A 24,980-nucleotide genomic window follows, 5' to 3' on the forward strand; every position below is an offset into this window, starting at 1 on the left:
GTGGCATGGCCAGTGCAGGTAAGAGTGATGTAGGGGGGTATTTCGATGGACGATGATGAGGCAAAATTAATTATTTATTTATTTTTCAATTTTCACTCATCATTGCCCGTGGAAATTCCCCCCCCCCGTCCGGCCCCACCGCTCACCGCTCTTACCTGCACTGGCCGCGGCTATCTATTGTCCTCCCAAATCACTACTCTTCTAACATATCTCCTTCAGAAAGGAACTTCCCAAGTAATGCTCAGAAAAAACGCCAGGAGGTACCACTATGTAAAAAAGCTAATGCAGATTGTTTTGCTTAATTTAATTTTCTGCCATTTTGAAGATTATCTATTCTGGCAAAAACAGTGGAGTGGTTGTGCCCTCCCAATTGCACATTTGCTTGGTCAAAAACGTTCTTCCATCTAGGTAATCTTCACATCCAGTCATGGGACATAAGGTGTCCTGATTGGGGACAAGTTAGTTCTTGGTTATATATTGTCTTCTCAGCAGCAGCTTTGAAGCTAGTGGTTTATTCTATCCTTTGGATAGGTTATCCCCTGTGGCATTAGTTGACCAACTTGCACTGAATTGTGAGGTTGACACAACTTTTCAGAAGTAGCCATCTTTGTGAATTCTGGGAAAAGGTTATGCCCACTTCTCACAGGAAGTGGTTAGATAGCGAGTGTATTGACACCAAGGGTCAGTAGCCCATTGCCTACTACCCTGCACTCCCCTAACATCCCTAAATCCAGTATTTAGGTGAGCCCCTGGTACAAGAGAAGCAGATCATGATCACCTAAGAAGAGAGAGGACACTGAAGAGCAGCAAAAGCTGAGCAGAGAGAAGATGAAGACCTGGTACCAACCATGCCGACCTGTCTGCTTCCCTTGTCGAAAACGCCACAAATGCCGACTCATCCTACAGCTGTGACTCCAGAAACTTGGGAGGAGTACCTTCCTTTGAAAAAGACACAAATCTTCCCATGAACAGCAGACCGTTTCTGAAGAAACTCCAAAGGGGAAGGCTCTGAGGCCTCCAGAACCGTCGAAAACCTGACACCTGAAGCAACCACACAGAGGAGTGTAAGACATTTATTGCACAACAGTGACCAATAATGGACACATAACTCAAGAAGGAGATCCAGACCAATTGTATAACAGTTTACTTTATTTTAAGACCCAGGTCTTCATAAACAGTAAGTAAGTTTTTCGTTAAAAATACTTTTCACTTTGAAAAATCGACACCTAGAATTTTATCCTATGGGGAAAACAATATTTTGATTAGACAGGGAAGTATTTAACTTACAATCTGAGTCTTTGGAACCAAAAGTCAACAAGGGCCAGGCGTCAGGTAAGTACCAAGACTGCACCACCAGCGGCACAGTGGCGGTCGAGTGCAGAGGTCAGAATTGGAGTTCGACCTAATGGAAACAGGGGGTGCCTGGAGCCACACTGCTTGTAGGCAAGTAAATCGGTTGCAGGTGCCAAGCTTTAGGGATTGCGGTACAAGAGGGGGTGGTGATGGACGGAGCATCTGAACCAATCAGACACTCACACCCAGTCAAAAGATCTGGGTTTGACCCATCACCGTTTTTAGCCCACTCTGCCACCCCAGTTCAGACATGGCTATATGCAAATCAGTCTGACCCTGTGCCTCATGGGAACAGTCCAGCCCGAACTGCCAAGCCATGCCTTCCGTGGACCAGAAACAAGCTTCCGAGGACCGGTTTCTGGCATTACAGCCGTCTTCAGCCTGGCTTGCTTGAATCCAGTGGCAAAGTGAGCAAGGGACTCACGTCTGAGCATACCCTGCCACACTTATGGTGGCCAAAAGCGCTTCAAAAGGGGGTGGTGATGGACGGAGCATCTGAACCAATCCAACACTCACACCCAGTCAAAAGATCTGGGTTTGACCTATCACCGTTCTTTAGCCCACTCTGCCACCCCAGTTCAGACATGGCTATATGCAAATCAGTCTGACCCTGTGCCTCATGGGAACAGTCAAGCCCGAACTGCCAAGCCATGCCTTCCCTGCACCGGAAACAAGCTTCCGAGGACCGGTTTCTGGCATTACAGCCGTCTTCAGCCTGGCTTGCTTGAATCCAGTGGCAAAGTGAGCAAGGGACTCATGTCTGAGCATACCCTGCCACACTTATGGCGGCCAAAAGCGGTACAAAAGGGGGTGGTGATGGACGGAGCATCTGAACCAATCAAACACTCACACCCAGTCAAAAGACCTGGGTTTGACCCATCACCGTTCTTTAGCCCACTCTGCCACCCCAGTTCAGACATGGCTATATGCAAATCAGTCTGACCCTGTCCCTCATGGGAACAGTCCAGCCCGAAGTGCCAAGCCACGCCTTCCCTGGACTGGAAACAAGCTTCCGAGGACCGGTTTCTGGCATTACAGCCGTCTTCAGCCTGGCTTGCTTGAATCCAGTGGCAAAGTGAGCAAGGGACTCACGTCTGAGCATACCCTGCCACACTTATGGCGGACAAAAGCGGTACAAAAGGGGGTGGTGATGGACGGAGCATCTGAACCAATCAAACACTCACACCCAGTCAAAAGATCTGGGTTTGACCCATCACCGTTCTTTAGCCCACTCTGCCACCCCAGTTCAGACATGGCTATATGCAAATCAGTCTGACCCTGTGCCTCCTGGGAACAGTCCAGCCCGAACTGCCAAGCCAAGCCTTCCCTGGACCAGAAACAAGCTTCCGAGGACCGGTTTCTGGCATTACAGCCATCTTCAGCCTGGCTTGCTTGAATCCAGTGGCAAAGTGAGCAAGGGACTCACGTCTGAGCATACCCTGCCACACTTATGGCGGCCAAAAGCGGTACAAAAGGGGGTGGTGATAGACGGAGCATCTGAACCAATCAAACACTCACACCCAGTCAAAAGATCTGGGTCACCACCCCCTTTTGTACAAGCTTTAGGGATTAGCACAAGCACAGGGAAGGCGCAAAGCAGCACCAAACAAACACCAACAGTGGCACAAGGGCAGCCGCGTGCAGGGTGCAACTTTGACAAGAGGGCACCCAATGCTTTTCAATGAGGATTCTCCTGATGGCTAAGACACTGCAGGCGTGGCAACGGAGGTTGCAAGAGGAAGACCAATGACAGAAGAGGTAAATTACAATGTAGGAGGTCCTAGGGGCACTGTCGGTTTAGCTCACCTAGGCCCAGGGGCTTTGGGTGCAGGGGTGCTTTTTGATGTCGGAGTCTTCTTACCAGAGCCGGTCGCGGTCGGAGGGGGCTCTGGATTCACACTGCAGGTGCTGTTGTGGAGGACAGGAGAGGTCAGCCAATGCTGGACAGGGGTCAGGATCACAGGGGAGTCTTCACTGCACAGGTGAGCCACTCAGACTCAGGCCGTGGACATCAGCAGGAGATGCGGATCCACCTGGATCCATAGTCTTTGGAGTAGGTTTCTTCCAGACTGGTCCGCTGTCTACAGGAGATTGGAATCTTTATTGAAGGCAACAGTCCTCTCAGGGGTTTCAGAGGTTGCTGTTGCAAGACAGGTCACAGGGTTGTTGAAGTAGGAGACAGGCCAGTAGGGCTGGGCCCAAGGTAGTTATCGTCTTCTGGATTCTGCTACCGGGTGTCTTCTTTCTTCTAAGTTTGTCACAGATCTGAGTCCTAGGTCTGGGGGAGCCACCTAAATACTGAATTTAGGAGGCGTTTTAGGGGAGTAGCAGGTAGGATCAATGGGCACCTCACTGGGGGTGACTAAACCCTCTAATATGCTACCCTCCTGTGGGAGAGGTCATAGACCTAGCCCTGATTGGAGGAGTCCTCTTATCTTCAAGATGGAGAGGACTGAAATATCTGCTTCACCTCTTCGCTTCCCCCACCTTAGGGGTGGAGTTGGCAGAGGTGGGCACACCTCCTATTCTATGTTTTCCTATAAGTTTTCCCTCCCAATGTGGGAGTGTAAACCAAGGGCAGCCATCTGCTACTATCAGCAGAGGTGGGGCTCGCATTACAGAGGCAGCAAATCTTTTAAGCACTTTGAGCACTGGGCCATCTGGGGGTGGAGCTTTGACCCCTCTCCCCAGGATATGCATTGCCTATTGCCAGGTGCTCTCTACCTAGAGGTCCAGAAACATCTCTGGTGGTGACTGGCTGCCTACAGCCGGTCAGAGACCACACCAGGGTTGGTAGGTTTTCAGAAGACACCTCTGAGGTGCCCTATGAGTACATGTTTGAGTAAATCTCACACTGGCATCAGTGTGGATTTATTACAAGGAGCTGTTTGATACCAGCCACTCCTTCCTGGGTTCAGTGAAGCAATCATGGTGCTGTAGAACTTGAGTTGTCAAGTTCCCAGCCCAAGTACTCTCTATGACTACCTGGGCACTTACAATATTAAATAATAGACCAGAATACTGTAGGGGCATATCTGCAGATATGCCCATACCTGGGATATAGTGCACCATGCCTTAGGCTAGTAAGACCTGCTATGGGGGTGACTTACCTATGTCTTTGGCAGTGCTAGCTGAAAGTGTACTAAGTCGACTTGGTCATTTTTCTCCTCACAGTGACATGCCAGCTGCAGGGGTAGTGGCATGGTCCAAATGAGGGGGTTCCATGGGATTTTCTTCCGTCTCCAGAACACTGGTACTGGGAACCTGGACAGCAGGGACCCAGTACTCTATAATCTATAGTCAAAGTTACATCAAAAGCCAGGCAAACCGTGTAGGGGAGGGGTACTGCAACAGAACCCCGTTTTCTCACAGTGTCTGTGGCCAATGTATTTTATTAAAGGGAGCAATGAATATTTAACTGAAAAACTCAAGACATTGCTTATATAAAAGGCACATTGTGACTACCAGTTTCCTGGGGCACCAAGGCAGTAAGGGGTTACTGAGCTTTAGTTACATAAATTGGAGCTGTTCACTGCTGATGTCCTAGGTCCACAGCACTACTGGACCCCAAACTGCATAACCTAGTACCGCTTCCCAGCACTTGACTCTCTCAGGGTAGTGAGACAGAGCAGTCCACGGCTTACTCACGAAGGTGAGGTGGGTTAGACAGTCAGAATACAGTTTGCACCCTACTGTGAGATAATAGGATCAGTTTCTAGTCAGTGCTTTACTTTATATAAGAAAAGGATATTGATACACACACAAGAAAAAAAATCACACATACAACTAAGCTACACAGTGAAAGCCAGAAGTATCTACAACACTCTGGGCTGTAGTTCTGACCCCAAACAGTAACATAACATCAAGACACTAAGCACTATAAAACACAGTTAACATTACATTAAACAGACTACATTGGAAAGGATTACTCCACAAAGCTACAGCAAATGTTCCTGGTTCACCCACTGTCCCACCACCAAAAGCGCCAAAAGTTCTCATCCTTCCTTGGTGGAGACACTGCTCTGGTGGGGTCAGGGGTCTGGATAAGTGTGTCTGGTGTCTTGGCACCGTCACTGGAGTCCCACGTCACAGCGGAGCCATCAGGGGTGAAGCTCAATGACATGGAGCTTCCTCCGTCTTTCTGAATGTTAATGTGCAGCACGTTCCTCATCATCTGCAGCTGTCTGAAGTCCCGAAAGACAGAGTATTCTCCACAAGCCACACACATCTTGTCTCTGTTCCGATGACCATTTAACAAGCTGCAGCCCAGCTCTTTCCTTCAGACTGCGGTACAAAAGTTTCCTTCAGACTGGCAAATTATTCCCACTAATAATCCGTCACAGAAACACCTTCTCAAGTTCAAACCCTATCCCCAGGTCCGAAATGAGAATGGCAATCCAATCTTTGGACTCCACTCCTGGATCTCAGCAACCCCTTGTGGGTTCCTTGTCAGAAAAGGGAGCAGTCTTGACCAACTAACTGGCCGATAAGGCCAAACTTTTATCATTCCCTTAGTAACAAGGATCAGAGGGTCTGCTACTTTTGCATCCAAGGTGTCCTTCCAAACCTGGAGCATATTTCCTGCATGTTCACTGTGTGATCTGTCCATGTAAGGAGGGCTCTCACCGTCTATTAATACCTATGTGTTCTATCCCCCAGAGAGAAATTCTAATTAGCTCCAGGTGAGGAGATCCTGATCACCACTCAGCAAAAAAAGAAGGGGTTCATTCCAGCAGAGGGAATCTTAGCTAAATACAAATAAAAACTAGTGGCTACCCCATCCAACCAATCTTCTGCTAAGAATAGGGAGGGGCACGGAAGAGCAGGAATGTCCAGCAGAACATATACCAGCTCAGCTCAAATTAAACAGAATGGATCACCATCCTCACCCAGTGAACCCACTCTCGATACACCCATCCCACATACTACAGAGGCAAAAAGAGCCCAGGGAAAGGAGATTGCACAAACGTTTCCAGGAAGGAGCTGGCAGGCAGCACCTGCTAAAGGGTCAAGGGTGCAGGTAACCCTTGGCATAGATTAATGCTGCCACCTTTGTCAGTCTACCACAGCCTGGAGAGAGCAGTAGCCAGTCTCTGTAAAAAGTGGTTGCACTATACATGTACCCTCAACTTCAGAGCCGAGCTCTAAGGTCTCAATCCATGTAAACACCAAGCCCCTCAGCGGACATGCGTGATTGTCATGCTCACTGAAGTAGAGATTATAAAATCCACAGTGGTTTCAAGTGACTTGCCAGGAGATCATCATAGGACAGGAAAGCAGGCTCTCCAGAGACATACAGAAGGATTCCCATCCCATCATACATGAATATTGCCTTTTAACGTATTACATATAGTAATTGTTTTCCTATGGGTGGATTTTCCCTGCTTGCTCATGCCATGAGTGGAGCCTGCTCTAGGAACAACATCAAGGCTTTAGATTCCAACTTCGATTAGAGGACAATGATGTCATAATCAGCTATTCATTTCTTATTCATTATTATTCATAGATACAAAATCCTGTTCTCTCCTTGACTCCCTCTTTTGGACATCCCCTTCAAAGACCTCTGAACATAGCCACCAAATTAATACATGCCATTTTTTGTTCATAGACCGTCTGTAGTGAAGTAAATGATGATCATGTCCACGTAGGTTCTTGTAATTAGAAGATATTTATTGTGTACGATGGTACAAGGTGGTAATTCATAAATATTAAGATAGTAAGTAGAGTAAGTAGAGTAAAACCCCACCAGGAGCTGTAACCTTCCAGCTCAGACCCTATCGCCCAACTGACTAGAGCTCAGATTCCAACATTCTAATATGTCATCATGAATAATCACATTCCAAATGATGACAGCAGTGAATAAGCTGGGGAGCCAACACTACACCATCTCTTGTCCATTCTCCCTCAGTCCCATATAAAACTCTTTGCTATGTGCCCTTACATATTGGTGCACCATTCTTCAGCAACATCACTCACAGACCAGGTTCATGGAAAACCTTAGCTAGAGATCCACTTTTTCATCAACTTGATCTCACACTAAATTTATTTCTCACAATCACCCCCTCAAAGACATTGTTTTTCTCAAAAAACCAACCCCCCCTCAATACAAACATACCTTCTAACTGCTTCCTATAGACAGAGTCCCTCAGAGACCTTTTGGAAGACACTTCAATCAAAAATCTCCCCAGGCATATGTTCAAACACTGCCTGTACCTATACTGTCAGCAATATTCACCCCTTTGATGGTTTTGTAATTTTGATCTGCCTAGTTTAATGCATCAAATACTAATTGTATGCTCTGGGCACCTCTCAAACCTTGCCTCTTCCACTCGAAATCAATTACAGAATACTTTACACATTCCTTAGACTTGAGGAAGGGCTTGGAAAGGTCAGGTTTAAGATTAGCTCCATGTCTGGCAATTCGACCTTAGAGACCACTTATTTTGTTTATTTTTGTAAACTATTTCAACCATTAACCACATCAAGTATTTTTCATTTCTGTTTTTTTTATACACTTCCCTGCTATATAATATGAAATGTCACCATAATAGGGCACACATTTTGCAGAAAAAGAAAAGCCACTTTATCATAAAGATAGGGAAACAATAGATCTACACATACCTGGAATCCTGTTGGACCTGGAGGCCCTTGCTCTCCTCTTTCACCTGCTAGACCCTAGAGTGATAAATCAAAGAGACAGACATTAGGAGTAAACAAGATACGGAACACATACAAAAAAAACAATGCTTGCATAGGCTCAATAGCCATAATGCACAGAATTTGTTAGTTTTTTCCTCCTTTAAAGGTAAATAAAAAACTTGTAAAAAGTTTGTATTTCATCAGAAATCTGTGACTGTGTCTAAGAGTATTGCATGTTTTATGTGTTCATCTATGAAACGTTTGTAAGTGGTTCATATTTAAAAAGGCCTGACCACAAAAGTAGGAAAGGCATATTTTCCCAGAATTATGCAGTTATCTAGAACTGCTATGATTATACAACCCTTGAGGTAAAACAGACTGCACATTGACAAATTATTGGAGTACATTTGGCAAGAACTGTGTACGTCTCATATTCTTAGGCATATCCCTTTTATCTTGGTATTCTCAGCAATGCACAGCTTGGCAAACATATAGCATACTCTAGCAATACTTAAGGCTAGACTATTTCAGCTATACAGCAATATGACTTACTACTATGTAATCTATACTTTTCATCCTAATCTTTGATGGGCATACAATGTGAGGAAACTAATTTTTTGATAAGCCTAGCTGTAATCAGGTTAATATAGTACTTTTGAAAGCAATGAGATTTTTTTTAAAGCTTGGCTACAATGTAACAAGTGGCATTTAAGTTTCCCTAATTTCATCATTTAAAATGGGTATTGGCTGATGGTCAACAGAGTGTTCATATACCTAAGACATCAATTAGAATCAGAGTTAGGGTGTGATGTAGATTTTGGCCCCACCTTCCTCAGGTCTATGGCAGTGTGATCACCCTAACTGGCGTCGCCACCATTATTGTGGGCATTGTCACCAAATCTGCTCCAGGTGACACAGCAGGAGCACTTTGAGCAATGAATCATTGCTAAGTGGGCTACAATGTCATGGCAGTCTCTGGATTGAAAAGGAACTTTGGAGGCCCCACCCATTATAGGGCATTTCAATGTTTATTATCTGACAGCCCACTTGTGTATGGGCTGCCAGTTTAAGATTTTCTATGGCAGAATCAGCCAAGGCTCTGCTATCTAAAATCAAGTGGTGCACCTATGTCAAAATGGGGTGGGGGAACTACAGGCTTTGTGCAGCAGGAGACCACCACATTACAGTGATTCTCCCACTCCAACAAAATCTACCAGATAAGATTCTTATTAACTCGTACTATGACACCAAGCTTGGGTATAACAAACAAGGAATGCAGTTACCTGTGTTTGACTGCTCTGAGATATAGAAGTTTTACCATCACTACTAAAAAAGACTTTCAAGATGTGAAATACTGAATGAGGAATGTATTGGAGTGATGTTTCTCATGGCTTTGAAAATCTTAGTGATGTGTTCTTAATTAGAATGTGATATTACAGGTAGGTGGAGATGCCCATTTGGATAGGTGAATTATTCTCTGGGCATGATTCTCTAAATTCATGGTAATCTCTAGTCATAAGAAAAGGCTTTTAAGCCTTTGGAAATAAATGTATATCTTTGTAGTGTACATCTGTGGAGTCCAGATACAACGAGTTACACATGTTTTTTAAGCTTGATGAACAGACAATTTCAAATGTAGCTGCACACTACGCTATTGACAGAGGAAAAGGTATTCTCACTCATGTTATCACAATACTATAGAGCAGGTTATAAACCATATAGCCGACAAACTGTGATTTAAAATTGTTTATTTAATGTTAGAATGTTGCCCCATGTGCCAGAGCACTAAAGGCCTATACTGTGTACAGTCCGGCCTGAAGGTCCACTTACATGTATTGAAAATTCTAAAATCTGAGGAACTCTTGCATAGCCATTCCTCCTTGATCCATCACTCATTTGCTTGTTATTTTAGATGGAATATGACAGGGCGTATGCGGGCTCTGCTGGAATGGGAGGAGGGCAGAAGTGCAATATTGCAGTAGGGTCTTACACCAAGCAGACCTTCAGCTGTGCAAAGGAGGTTGCCATAGCTGACTCAGGTTTGATGGAGGACTCTTAGACAAGCCTTTCTGAAACAACTTACAACAAAGATGACCTCCATACAGGCTTGATTAGCTGACTGCAAGGACTACCACATTGAGACCATGGCCATTGGGAAATGTCCCAACATTCTGAACATCGACCACACTCGCTTGGCCTGTTAATGGTTATCAATGACTTGACCCCCTTAATAGGTAAATTCATAGTTATATACCTAAGTCTTCCCACATAAATTGCTAAAAGTGTTGTAATTACAAACGCTGCACTACACAAATCCCTATCAAGCAAATTACCTGGATGCATGTAATGTGCGGGAACAGTGATAGAAACCATGGTCAAGTTTTCAAATAATTCATTATTACATTGTGAATATCTTTTGGTGTGACATAGACAGCATTAATCAACTTCAGCATATTTGTTCCTAGTGTAACTTACCGATGGCCCAACAGGACCCGAAGGACCAACTTCGCCGTCCTTGCCAGGAGACCCCTACATAAAAATTAAAAACAGTTTAAACCAATCTTTAGATTAACAATGGCTATTATATTAACATTGTATGTGAGTGCGATACTTACTCTTTGTCCTGGAGCACCATTGTTCCCCAGTTCTCCTGCCTTTCCCGGATCGCCCTATCAATAAAATCAGTAGTGCTAATTGGAGTTATGTCAGCCAGTGAATGTCGAATTGTATGACTGTACTTGAAACTGAACATATTCACATAACTGCATTCTTACACTGTTGCCTTTTGGACCAGCAGGCCCCATGGTGCCAGGTTGACCTCGGATTCCGATTGGACCAGGTGGGCCAGGTCGTCCATCTTCTCCTGCAGCTCCCTACAAAAATGCAAGTCCTTACATATTACTGACAATGAATTTGGATGATTTATGGAATGTTCCTTATACTATTTCTAGTATATTAAATAAAGCAGTCATTTCAGCATCCAATCAGTGTTCATGCAAAAACAATGCAAAGATTGCATCTGCTTTGGTTAAAGTGTCAATGTAATTGTGTATTAAAACTAAATATATGCAAGCCTATCCGTATTAGAAAATGTCCTTGCTCCTGAAAATGACCACAAATTTTGAAGTTGTATTCAATTGAAAAAATATGCATGCACGTGGCAGAATGTTCTATGTTCCCTAGGCACAATATATATTATTATTTTACAGCAGTGCAACATGGCAGCTTATGTCCCAGCAGTAGGTACACTGATAACTATCAAAGCCTATGTAGTCAAAGAAAGGAACATTTATTCTATTACACCTCAATAGCAAGTGGTAAGTTGGCCAATGCACACAATCGGTTCAATGCCATTCGTGAAAGGGCTGTGAAGAGGGAAATTTTGTTTGGATGCCACTTGCTTACACGAGGAAGTAACCAATTATATAAGTCAACAAAATCCTTATATTCCAAATTTAGTAACAGAAACAATTTATAGGAAGTAATGAATCTGAAAGTAGTGCCCCCAATATGCAGGCTTGAACAATGCTTAGCTAGAGATATTCTGCAGCAAACAGAACGTCTGTTCGATGTCGATGCTATAAAGACACAATTGAAGGGTGCAATTGCAGTAAAAGTAAAACAAAGAAAATGAAAAGATTCGAGTCTCAAATGTAAGATCAATTATAGTAAAGATAGGCTCCAAAAGCAACACAATAATAGCACAGGCAATTAAGCATAATGCTCCATGCTATGCTTCAATGAGGCTTCTTATTGTCATGTGTGAAATTGGGTATCATACCCTGGTATTAACAGTTCTTCAAACAATTACAACTACAAAACAATACACAACCTGTATATCTAGCAAGAAAACCGACCATACGTACCAGTGGTCCAAGCTTTCCTTCAGCACCTTGTACGCCAGGATTTCCTGTGAGACCCTATAAAAGGCATACATACACTTGTTAAGATTGTACTTTTCACATGGCTGCATTTATCGGGCCACACACATTTCTCAGACAGACCTCTACCAGTGTTTGGGAACAGCTCAATAGTTATTTCTCTTTCGCTCTCTCTCCTTCTCTCTCTATTCCTCTCTCTCTCTCTCTCTCTCTCTCTCTCTCTCTCTCTCCTTAGGACTCTCACTTTTATTCTCTCGCGCTAGTCTCGTGTTCTCTCTCTCTGCATTTCTCTGTTACTCTCAGGTTTTAGCCACACGTTGAAATGTACATGTTCTACTCTTTAGCAGCACGATAGTGGCAGTGAGCTGATTTCATTGTGCACGCCCCAGATTATTATCTGTAGGTGTACCTGCAGGACTCAACCAAATCTATCTGAAGTACATTACAAATTCAGTGCAGAAAATCCCATAGCATAACATAGATTTATTTAGTTATCTTAACTCTGTTTAAACATGCATGAAATAATGTGCTGCAGTGCACTAAACACCGTGGGGGTGAGGTATTTATTGGGTGTGTTAAGTACTTTTGCAAACTCGGAAAATGGGGCATGTATCGCTATTTAACAGGTATTTGTCCAGGTACATTTCGGAGGGTTTGACCTGTTGAAACTCACCTGACAATCACTGCAGATTATGGTGCCATGGGCAGAAGGGAAAGTCAGGGGAGGGAAAATAAAAGTACGACAACAGCACTACTTCCGCTGTAGTGCTAACAGCACATGTCCTTTCAGCTCAAAATAGAATGCAGTGAGAATTAGAAAGACAAAGAAGGAGGGGGCATATTAACAAGCGGCAGCGATAATTTTCGCTGGTCGCTTGGATTATGCTGATACTACCCTGTGGTCGTATCAGCATAATCCACCCCCAATGATAAGTATAGCTAAATCTGCATTTTAGCAGACGTTAGTTTTTGGCAAAAACAGCGGTTTTCTCCAGAAACTAACGTCTGCTAAAATGCGTGGGCAGCCTTGTAAATATCGCGATGTGCATACCAGCGATATTTACAAGGTTGTACTGCCCAGTGACGCCCACTCTGCATCTCATTAAAGATGCAAAGGGAGGCGTCTGGTAAAAGGGTGCTAACATGCGCTAATGCATGTTATCACCCTCTTGCAAATAGGGCAATATTTTTATTTCCGCTTTTTTAGCTTTAAAAGCCATAAAAGGGAAGATATGGCCCTTGTAAATATTCCCCGAAATTCCTTGTTAAAATCATCACTTCTTATAAGCCAAAGTGGCCAAAGTCTGCTGACACCACAATATTTGGGTCATTTCAATTTGAAGGCATTGTTGGTAAATTTTCTGTCACCTGCTGTGTTGTAAAAAAGAGCATTTCATAACGACCTGATCCTCTGCCAATAAAAATGTAAAAAAAACATTCTTACCCTTGCACCTGGAAGTCCAGGTTCACCGAGACGGCCAGGATCCCCCTGACTCCCCTTCGGGCCAGAAGATCCTGCCAGGCCGCGTTCCCCTTGAGCACCCTATGAGAATGATAGAACAATCGGAAAATAAGGAGAATTGCAGAAAGAAGACCTAGTGTACAATGAGAAAATGTCACTATATTAAAATTAAATGGCTGGCTTGTTGGTCTCCAAATATTCTTGGACGTTTGTTGCTAGCCTATCAAATTAATTATTGGATCATTTATGCCACAATCGAGCACTCAATCAATACTTTTTTTTAAATTCAAACATGGAAGACAATCCTAAAAGATGCATGCAATTATCTATACAGTTTAAACCTCATAGAAAACATTGACAACTTTAAAGAGTTTTAAAACATGTTCCTACCTATAATCCAGACTTTTATGATAACAAACAACAACTTTATGAAAGCTACCCAGTCTAAAACCTACATCAGCTCTGGGTAACAACTGTAAAAAACAAATTACTTGATGGAGGTGGCGCGTCATGTTGTCCGTTCTGAGCTTACAGAACCCAATGGGGTGTGGATATTAAGCTGCTTTCTATATTGCCTTCCATTATTCTCCAATGAAATCAAAGGAGCAATACGAGTGTTCTAAGAATTTTTGTGAGAACTGATTCCCTTACAATTAGGGGCCAATTTCGATGTTGGACAGACCTGAGTCTGTCCGACATCGATTGGGTACTGGGACTGACCAACCTCCTGTTGGCGGTAACAACTCAGCAATTAGGATGCGACTGAACACTGTTTGGTTGCAGTCGGATGTATGACGTTATAACGCATACTATTACTCCGCATACCATTACAACGCGACTTTTACTCCGCATACCGTTACAACGCATAGCACCTTGGGGCGCTGGATAGTGGTAAGTATAATTTTCTATTCGAACACCAGTCCCCGTGGACACTAGGGAAGGTGTTGGATAGAAAATTAAACTTATTCCCTATCCTACAGCGCCCCCCAGCGCAATGCGTTGTAATGGTATGCGGAGTAAAAGTCGCGTTGTAATGGTAGTGCGGAGTAAAAAATGCGTTGTAACAGGTGTATACCGTTGCAGTCCTACTCTTTACAATGGGAGCATGCATGCTCTCATTGTAGAGAAGAGGTGCAGTTCATCCCTGCACCCCTTGGCAGGCACCTCAAGGTCCCTGCCTCAGCATGCAGATCCATGCCCACAATCGCAACCACCGCCCCGTCGCACACGCAACCCTCTTTCGGATCTCGACACTCTCACCCTCCTCCGCTCCTACGACCCAGCTCCCCTAAACCACACAACCGCCACACACCTCCCCATTCCCACAATACACTCAAATCCCCGTAGACCCTCCACGCTAAACAACAGAATCTCCGTCCCGAATAACCTTAGAAAAGTCCCCCTCTCTCTAGTACCCTCTACCTCCCCTGACACACCCCGTCTCAAATGCACTCTCCTCAACTGTAGATCGGCTTCTAGACACTCCTCCGCCATCGCTGATCTCATCCTAACATTGGACCTTGACCTAATCATCTTGACTGAAACCTGGCTAACCGAATCTTCTACACCTATAATGGACATTCTGGTTCCCCCCAACTACCACATCATTAGGCTTGACAGGTCTGGCAAGATAGGTGGTGGAATCGCATGCATATACAGCAACAACCTTTCTGTTCTGAAAGTCTCCGCACCTTCCCTACCCTCCCCAACTTCCTACGAATACATCTGCCTCGATATTATCAGTGAGGGCAAACCGATATGCTCTCTTCACGGCATTTACCACCCACCCAGAGACAACCTCACCTTCGCCCAACAAATCATGGACATGATTTCAACTAACGCTGGACGACAGCTCACCCAAATATACCTTGGTGACTTCAACCTCCACTGGAACGATCACAATGATGCGGTGGTAAATAGTCTTAAAAATGTCCTCAACGCCCTGGATCTCACACAATTATGCAACAGCCCGACCCACAAGAAAGGCTCTATCCTCGACCTTATCATCGCCAAAGAGGACGCTATTCAACTTGAGTCTATCCAACCCTGTGACTGGTCAGACCATCATATTGTCACATTCTTCATCAATGAAAAAGTCAAACTCATCATGGCTCAATCCTCCAGACCTAAAGTCTGGAAAAGAGACCTGAAAAAACTCAAACCATACTCCCTATCCCCGAACAGCCGCGACCTCCTGCTCCCTCCTACGGGCGCTACAGATGTCCAATCCTTGACTGACCACTATCTCAACGCCATGACCTCAATAATTAATGAGGCTGCTCCCATGCAGCTAAAAAGAGTCTCCGCTAAAATCTCCAATCCATGGTACGACGGGAGTCTCAATGAAGAACGACGAGCCATGCGAATGGCAGAGTGCACCTGGAGAACAGCTCCGTCTGCACTGCACCTGAAAACCCTGAAGAAAAAGAGAAACGCCTACTTCAGGAAAATAAAGCGCTCAAAAGCAAACTTCTTCAGCCTCCAGCTCGACCAAGCAAAAAACCGTCCAAGAAAACTGTTTGAGCTAATCAGAACACAAGCCAAGGAACAACCCCAACCTCTCAGTACTTTGTGCGAAGCACCCTCCTGTGAAGACTTCGCCGCTTTCTTTACCCAAAAAACTGACAACATAAAGAGTGATCTCCGCATTGACGCAAGCCTCTACACCACACCCAACTGCATAACACCCACCGAACCAAAAAATAATGCTTCATGGTCATCCTTTGACACCTACTCCGAAGAAGAAATAGGCAAACTGCTCAGCACCTTGAAACCTTCCAATCACCTCACGGATCCCCTCCCTGTATACGCTGTCAAAGATTTCACCCCATTGCTCCTTCCACTCTGGACTAAAATTATCAACAGCTCGCTCCAACAAGGAACCATCCCTGACTCCCTCAAAGTTGGACAAGTCACACCTTTACTAAAGAAACCTACTGCCGACCCATCCGACCTAAACAACTACCGTCCCATTACCAATATTCCCACTCTCGCCAAACTATTGGAAAAATGCGCACAACTACAACTGACTAAACACATTGATCAGTTTGATCTCCTTAACCCTCATCAATCAGGCTTCCGAGCAGGACACAGTACTGAAACTGCTATGACTCACATAATTGACGACGCCCTTCAAATCCTAGATCAAAATGATACCTGCCTCCTCATCCTTCTTGATCTCTCTTCAGCATTCGACACTGTTAAACATGAGAATTTATTCGAACTTTTGAACACAAGAATGGGTCTATCTGGGACTGTTCTCAAGTGGTTCACCTCCTTTTTGCACAACAGGTCGCAGAAATTCAAGAGTAACAACCTGATGTGCTCGCCAATACCTGTTTCGTTAGGCGTCCCCCAAGGATCCTCCCTATCACCAACTCTGTTCAACCTAGTTATGGAACCTCTCACCACCTTGCTACAAGCATTCAATGTACTTTTTCACATGTACGCAGATGACACCCAACTATATCTCAAACTACAATCCCCCAATGACATTTTACTCCTGAACTCAACGATCAGAAGCACCCAATCCTGGCTTGCCGATAATCATCTCAAACTCAATGCTCTGAAAACAGAGTTCCTTCTGATCTCACCTCCCGCGAAGATCTCTACCACTCAAACCTGGCTTAAACAGCTAACTGCACTCAATGTCCTACCCACCATCGTGTACTCAGCAAAATCTCTAGGCATAACTCTCGACTCCAATCTCAACATGCAGCATCATATCAGTAAGGCTACTAAGGGAGCGAACTTCCAAATCAATACCCTGAGGAAACTTAAACCCTTCCTACCAGCCAAAGACTTCCAAACTGCAGTAAAAGCACTAGTAATCCCGCGAATTGAATACGGCAGCATCGCCCTCTGCGGTCTCCCGTTAACCACTACTGCACCCCTAAGAGCTTCTCTAAACGCTGCAGCGAGACTCATCACTGGTTCAAAAAAACACTCGCATATCTCCCCTGACTTGAAATCCTTGAACTGGCTGCCTTTTGAAGCCAGAATACATCTGAAAATCGCCTGCATGACACACAAGGCTGTACATCTGAGCTCTCCCGGATACCTCACTCAGAAGCTGTCAATCTCTGGCGGCTCTAGAAACACTAGAGGCACAAACAATCTTCTGCTAAAACCTCGAAAATTCCGGAAGGAAAAAACTAATAAACGCTCTTTCTCAGGAATGGCACCCAGGATCTGGAACTCACTCCCTCCTGAAACCAGGCTCATCTCCTCCGTCACACTTTTTAAGAAAGAAGTAAAAGCTATTCTCATGGCCAAATACACTTGACCTATTAACGTGGATCTGTAAAGACTCTGCACCGATCTGTATTATTCTGCACGATCCCTACGACTATGTGTTTTTCCTGTATTATTCTGCTCGATCCCTATGACTATGTGTTTTACCTGTATTATTGATGCACTTACCTGACTATCTACCTGCATTATTGATTTACCTGTGCTACTATGCTCCCTCACGTACCTACCCATCTCACTTCTACCTATAATTTCGCTATACCTAATGACCTGCTATTCACTCTCTTGTTGGTATTCCCTGCTTTGTAAAGCGCTCTGATATCTGCAAAGATCTTGTTCGCGCTATATAAAACTTTCAAAATAAAATAAATAAATAAAATCAACTAGGGGGCACCATAGGTTCCCCCTCGAATGCCATCTGGAGGCCTTGCACCCATGGGGGCTCTGCTGGGGCCCCCAAAGTCGACTTCCAACATCTTTTTTGTGTTGGAAAGGCCAGCACAGAAAGGCTGTTGGAATCCAAAATTGTAATCCCTCAGGTGGAAAGAGACGCCCGTGGGATTACAGGAGGCTTTCCGAATAGCTTTCGATGGGCTGACTACGATGCCATAGGGACGGCTCCGACCGAGGGTCAGAGCTGTTTCCTACGGCATTGCAATTGGCCCCAAAGACATCAATGGGATATTCCTGTAAAGAAATACATAAACCGTGATGAAGTCCTCTCAGAGGACGAAATGCATTGGCAGGGCTGAATCATTGATGTTTTGAAGAATAGTAAGGAGAATTGTTTTGAGACTTCAAACTATGGCTCCCATGTTATTTTTAACTTACAAAAGAGTATAATGATACTGACCCTATTGAATACTGTGTCTTTTCTAAAGAAAACAGAACAAGCTCTACAGTAAATTGTTGAACTATTGTGGCACTCCCTTTTGATTTCTTTCTGTTTATTCGTATTCATAGTTTTAGAGTAGTTTGACCATTAAAGGGTGAGTGCCTACTATTCTCACTTAACAAGATTAGCATCTGTGCTGCTGCTTTTAGCCAGAAATACTCTTCTTTTGGGAGTACTCATAGGGTTGTCAAATAAGGAAGTTTTTCCCAAATCAGCAAAACTCTGTTAAACATATTCAAGCCAGGGAATATTTAAACTCTGTTGACATCATGGACAATCACTAATTAAATTTTGACTAAAAGCGGGCGATTGATTGTGGCAAACATAATGGGTGGTTGATTGAGGAAGTAAGAGGACACGCCTATAAAAGTGATTCTCCTCCACTTGCAGTGCTTGACAATCTGCAAAGCCCCATAGATCCCTGCTATAACTAGCAGTAGGTACACATTGTTTGATATATATTTCAAAAAGGGAAGAAATCAGCTTGTCGCTCACGATCTTACAGACATTAAAAAGTGGACAAGCTGCTTGCTTAAACTTAGCATTCTTGTACTTTTCTGCTCATGATCCATTAGAATCAACTATGAGACCCGATATGGAAACTTGGGCAGATTCTCGAGGCTATTCCCATTGACACTGACAGTGCGTAAAATAAAGTGCTCAGGGCCACATGCCATAGTGTGAAATTTGGTCAAATTGGTTGACAGGTCAAAATCCGACATAAATTAAAAAATCACCTACCAATGTAAGACATTAGGAGTCCAGGCAAGAAGCACAGCATCATCAACATATAAAAGTACAGCTACAGGAATTAAATTGGTGTAGGGGACAGCCTGAGTAACGGTGCTCAAAAAAGCATTACGTTTATTAATATTATTAATATTAAAATAAAATAATAAGGGGGCTAGCACACGTTTGTATCACGCCACATTGCTAAATAAAAGAATTCGAAAGTTCACCGCTTGGCCCAAACCTGCCCCTAGCAGACACATTCTTACTCAGATATGTCAATCCCCGTCTCTAACAAAATTTTCCACAGCTTTGCATAATTGACCTTGTCAATAGCAGAACACAAGTCCATGACAGCAAGGTACAATGGACTCCTTCTAGCTATAGTATATTTCCCTTCTAAGAAATGGCATTATGCCACAATCAATTGCCTCATTGTGAAAATGCTCATTCTAGTCCAGGGATACTCAGAGTACGGCCCAGGGGCCGTATGCGGCCCTCTGACCTTAATTCCGGCCCCTTAGTGAACAGCAGCACTGAGCTTCTGTTGTTCACTTAACCGAGCAGGAGAATTCAGAAAGCTGCAAAACCAATGGGCATATTTTATTTACATGTTTTACATATTAACTAAAGAAACAATAAGGAAGAAAAGAAAGTGCCCTAGACAACTTATCTTTAGGAACACATTAAGTTTTAAAGATAGCTATACTTTTAAACTCTCTGCATACAAGTGTATTTTATTAACATGAATGAGAGTCAGTGCAGTGAGAGGCATTTATTAGCAGTGATAGTTTTCAAACATGGTCTTGGAAGCTTTCATGCCGCCACCATTCTGAAAAGATTGTTATTACTGAACCAAGAGGGAGGACATTTGTCGGGTGCACCTTGTGTGTAGCCTTGGCTGTTATATAATTGTCACACCATTATAGTTTATTTAAATAAAATACAAGAAGGTTTTGTACCGTACATATTGTATTCCTGAACTCATGTATTTTAAAGGGTTCTCATATGTGTTAACGAATAAATAGGAGGAAAAGTGAAATTAACAAATTGCCTAGGATCACACAATTTCATCAAATGGGAAAGCCAGTACTGATATCAGGTTTTCTGGTTTCACATTTTATTATTATTTATTTATTATTTAAAATGTTATATAGCGCGCAGTAACCCTAGGGCATCCCAGCGTTTGAAATTCAGCCACCAAATGAGTAGTATATTTTCCCCTCTCATGTTTTACATTCCAAGTTAACGCTTTTTTTTTTTGCAGAGTTTTATATAGCGCGAATTTGACCCGAAGGTATCGTGTATCAGAGCGCTTTACAAGAGCATCAGTTGCGTTACATGAGGACACATTAATTTTTGTTAGGCACGGGGAGATAAAGTGATTTGCCCAGAATCACAGGATGTTGCGCGTCCTTGCAGAGACTCGAACCCGGTTCCCCAGATTTGAGATCGACCGCCCTTTTGGTTAGGCCAACTTCTCTCCCCTTTAATTCCTAATGCATGAGAATAGAGAATAGGTGGCGAACAGAGTCACATGAAGGCTCGGTTTGTTGTCCACACCATCTTCGCGTCCCCCTACGCTCACCTTTCATTACCTCGAGCCTCCCATTATTGGCATAGGTGCGGCCCTCTGGCATGCCACAGACAGTACTGTGTGGCCCCCGGGGAAATGTTTGTGAGTACCCTTGTTCTAGACTGAGCGATAGGGACGTTTTCTCATTGGTTTCTAGCTTATTGGAATCCTGAGTCCAGACTCTAAAAATACTCCAGTGTGATTTTTTTAACCTTGAATATTTCATAATCACTCAAAATTATTAAGAACATTCTATAAAGCTACCATGGGAAAAAATGATATAGAGCATATTTAGGTGCATTCAGATTTCCTTTAAAACTCATTCTAAAAATAACAAAACAGGAAGGTGATATACTGGCTAAAACAATCTACATGGAATCACAAGACTTCTGTTTCAGGTTCTCCAAAGTGCGGTAGGATAATGCAAGTTTCAGTTTTTTGAATGTTAATGTAACTGGCATGATAGTTGTGTACCTTTGGTCCTGGGAGTCCATCGGATCCTGGGAATCCACGGTTTCCAGGAGCACCCTAATGAAAAAAAATCAGCAGGGACATGAGATTATAAACAGATGGTAATTAAGGCATTTAGTTCCATAAAATATTGTCTTCTGGAACGGACATCTGGCACCATAACCAACTAAAATAAGTGAGAAGCAAATATTCGTTCATTGTTGCAAAACAACATGAAATACTCGATTCAAATTGAATGAATGGTAAAAGGAAAATGAATATGATTAAACTATCCACCATCTTCATTTTTCAACATTGTTTTAAATAATGTTCTAGATAAGAATGCCCTGCATTATGGTTAAAATAAAACTGTTGCTTGGGCAGTGGAAGTAAGGATTCAATACATTTTTAGTAAAATGCATATTATGCTTCTTGATGGTTTTATAATGCAAATCTATGCCATTCCCTAAGTAAAGCTCTCATATGTATTGTATTGGCGTTTAATTGGTTTGAAGAATGGTCTACAAACCAATGTTACTCAATACTGTGATTACTGCAGCACAGCCAGATTACAATAAAGTAATGTTATGCACATATTGTAATTGTGCTCTGCAACCACACATTTACCCTACTGACATGCATTGACTCGGATATATGTTCATGTGTAGTTCTGACAACTGAGCTCATTTAAACTGATAATCTAGCTTTCTAAGGATAACATTCTAAAGGAATTTCAGTGGCATGCAATTTAGTTTGATTTCATGAAAACACAATACATTCGCACTAAACTACTTAATGTTGTTTTACATTTATTAGCACATTCTAGTGAGAATGCTGTTCATCAGCAACACTCATATTCCTTCCTGCCTGAATTTATCGAATATGTAATTTGGAATAACAAAACCACCAACAGAACTGTTGAAAATGACAATGTATATGTACATAAGCGGCGTTCATTTGTGTTCACAGTACCAAGCAAGCGTATCCAATTCAAGGCTCTCTGCCTGGTTTTTAAAATTCTGAGAGAGTTGGCACCCGGAATACTGAATACACTGATCTCTCCCTATGTTCCTACCCGCTCACTACGATCCCTTGGACAGTCCTTGGTGGTCGTCCCCCGCTTCAGACTTAGTCGGATGGGGGGTCGCTCCTTCCGCGTGAAAGCCGCTACCCTCTGGAATGCGCTCCCCTTGGAAATCCGCCTTTCGAATGACCTAATGTCTTTCCGTAGGGCCCTGAAAACCTTCCTGTTTTAATTGTTTCTAGCTTTTACTGTTTGCTTTTTGTTACCGGACCTAGTGTTGTGTTGTGTTTACCTTTCCCTGCGCCAGGACGCTCCTTCGCTGGAGCAGCTGTGCGCATTAAAATGCAACTAACATAACATAACATAACCCCTTGTTGTAAGATCGCTAAACACTGACTGTGTTATCCTGCCAGCATAGACTCATGCACACACGTACACGACAGCCATATTAGGCACCATGGCCTCTCTGCCCATTTGTTCCCGGCACCCCTCCCCGCGCGCACTGCTCATGCATCGGCCACAAGACCCTCTCCCTCTGCGTGACCCTGCTCTAAAAGTAGCCCTCCTGCTTGACCCACACCCCCCATTTCCTCCCAAGAACACCCTTCCCCTCAGCTGACAACCCCCCCCCACCCCCGGCTACACTTGACCTTTCGACCCGGTCCCAAGTCCTAAGACCAAGCCTCGTGGATGTACATTCCCCTTCTCCCTGCCCAGCATAACAAAACCGTAATACACCAACCAACGTGCTCGAGCTTATCACCTGCCCAACCTTTGATCTGATCATCCCCTCCTGCCCTCGTGTCCGGTAGGAATGTCCGGCTGAGAGATCACAATCTTTTGTTACATTCAGGAGGGGAGGATGACTTTTGAGCAACTGGTATGGGAATAGGCCTGAAGCTGGGATTCCAAGCATGCCTTTTCCTACTTCAAAGCGTCTTTATTGTAATAAGGAATGTTTGTGCATCATAAACATGTGTATAAAAGACGAAGCCTCAGAGAAACTGGTGTGTGCCTGTGGTGGGTAGGGAGGAGAGAGCACACCCTGTAGACACCATGCGGATGTTCTAAATGACAGGCTCTCCTCTTAGAAATAAAACTCTATTCTTGTTTTCCTGCTTCCAGCGCCCGTTTCTTTTGGTTTTGTAATTATTCAAGATGGGAACTAAGAGGCGTCCTGCGCCAGCAGCCTGGGCATCAGGAGCGTTATGGGCTGACTTTTCCACAATTGGCGCCCCACGTGGGGCCCATCAGCGACATAAGGTCCGGTAAGAGAGGTCCAGACGATGGGGTGAACATCTAAACGATTGGAGTATACCTGCCTTGAGAGGGCCCTCGTCCGGCTGCCGATTGAATGAACTTCACCGATTCCGAACGGACCTCTCTCAAGTGACCTACTGTCCTGACTGGAATCCCACAGGAATGCTGCGGTAAAAACATGGAGAAAAAGAACGATTGGGCGCTGGAAAAAGGAAGGCGAAGAATTGCCCACACGGTCCAGGTCCGGGTAAGATTAAGTAGGACGTCTTTACGTCCGATTGGTAGGATGGCTTTATCCATCTGATTGATTGATTGATTGTATTTGAAGTATTGGTTCTCTTTGAGACATTTTCTATTTGCAAACAGCGATGAATAGGAACGTTCCTCTCTCTTTGCAAATAGTTAAGGATAGGTAATGCAGACGTTTGTCCCCCATTGTAATCCGTCATGCCTATTTTTCTCCCCACTCATTGTTTGTTATCGATTTTTATCGATTATTGCTCTTTGAGATATTCTCTGTCTGCAAACAGGGAAGAATAGAAATATTCTGCCCCCCTTTTGCAGATAGTGAAGGATAGGTAATGCATTGATTGATTGATTGTCTGGACATTTATTGTTCAAGGAATAGTTCAAGGAATAGTTCTTTTGAGGTATTGTCTGTTCGCAAATAACATAGAAAGGAAATATTTTGTCTAATCTTTGCAAGTAGTGAAGGGTAGGTAATGCGGACCTTTGTCCTCCGCTGTAATCTCTCGGGCCTATCTACTCCCCACTGATTGGTAAACTAGTTCCACCCGGACCATTTATTAGAGGTAGATCATCTGGCTTGATCAGAGGGCACCCCTAATAAAAAGGACATATGCAATAATAATGAAGTAATCACCGTATCCTGTTAACAGAAACTTTAGCATGAAACACGATAGGAATAAAAAGGGAAGAAAGAAATAAGAAAGCAAAATCAGTAGGCCACTGATGAGTTTTTGATTTCGCTGCAAATAGGAAAACGTTAAAAAAAAAAGCTCACGATAAAACACATGATTTCGCTAGAAATAAGAAACGTTAGAAATAAGCCCGTAATAAGAAACATGAAAATGGTGAGAGAAGCCAAGCTTGACATCACGGCAGCCACGAGGCAACAAGGCTTCGTCACCCCTCACTGCTCCAAACATGTCTGCCCCACCGCCTGCCACGCCCCAATAACGGTAACATGAGACAGATGCAAGTCAACAGATACCTACCCCCCATTCTGGAAACTCCCGAAATGCAGCAGGATCACGGCTACGCCCATCCGGAAGACGAGATCTTCGGCACGTGTAGGGCGGGTCCTGCTGCCAGCCGTCGGCCGGAGGTCATCGAGTAAGGTGGGCCCGAAGAAGAGCCGAGGCCGACGGGGTCCGGCCGTCCCCGCTTCTTCAATAATTGCTGCGACAACGCTGGGGGGGGATGTCTTGCTCGTGCCA

General features: G+C 43.9%; 1 protein-coding gene across 1 annotated transcript in view; it reads right to left on the reverse strand.

The window, feature by feature from the left end:
- COL5A2 (collagen type V alpha 2 chain) overlaps window positions 1-24,980 on the reverse strand; it is a 383,714-nt gene that overhangs the window by 75,117 nt on the left and 283,617 nt on the right. Inside the window, exons 22-28 of the mRNA XM_078680359.1 lie at window positions 21,261-21,314; window positions 13,318-13,416; window positions 11,859-11,912; window positions 10,767-10,865; window positions 10,608-10,661; window positions 10,468-10,521; window positions 7,975-8,028 (exon numbers count right to left, since the gene is read on the reverse strand). Of these exons, the coding sequence (XP_078536485.1) occupies window positions 7,975-8,028; window positions 10,468-10,521; window positions 10,608-10,661; window positions 10,767-10,865; window positions 11,859-11,912; window positions 13,318-13,416; window positions 21,261-21,314 (468 nt within the window). The remainder of the gene's footprint in view (window positions 1-7,974; window positions 8,029-10,467; window positions 10,522-10,607; window positions 10,662-10,766; window positions 10,866-11,858; window positions 11,913-13,317; window positions 13,417-21,260; window positions 21,315-24,980) is intronic.

The sequence above is a fragment of the Lissotriton helveticus genome, chromosome 3_1, assembly GCF_964261635.1.
Source record: "Lissotriton helveticus chromosome 3_1, aLisHel1.1, whole genome shotgun sequence".
Lineage (NCBI taxonomy): Eukaryota > Metazoa > Chordata > Amphibia > Caudata > Salamandridae > Lissotriton > Lissotriton helveticus.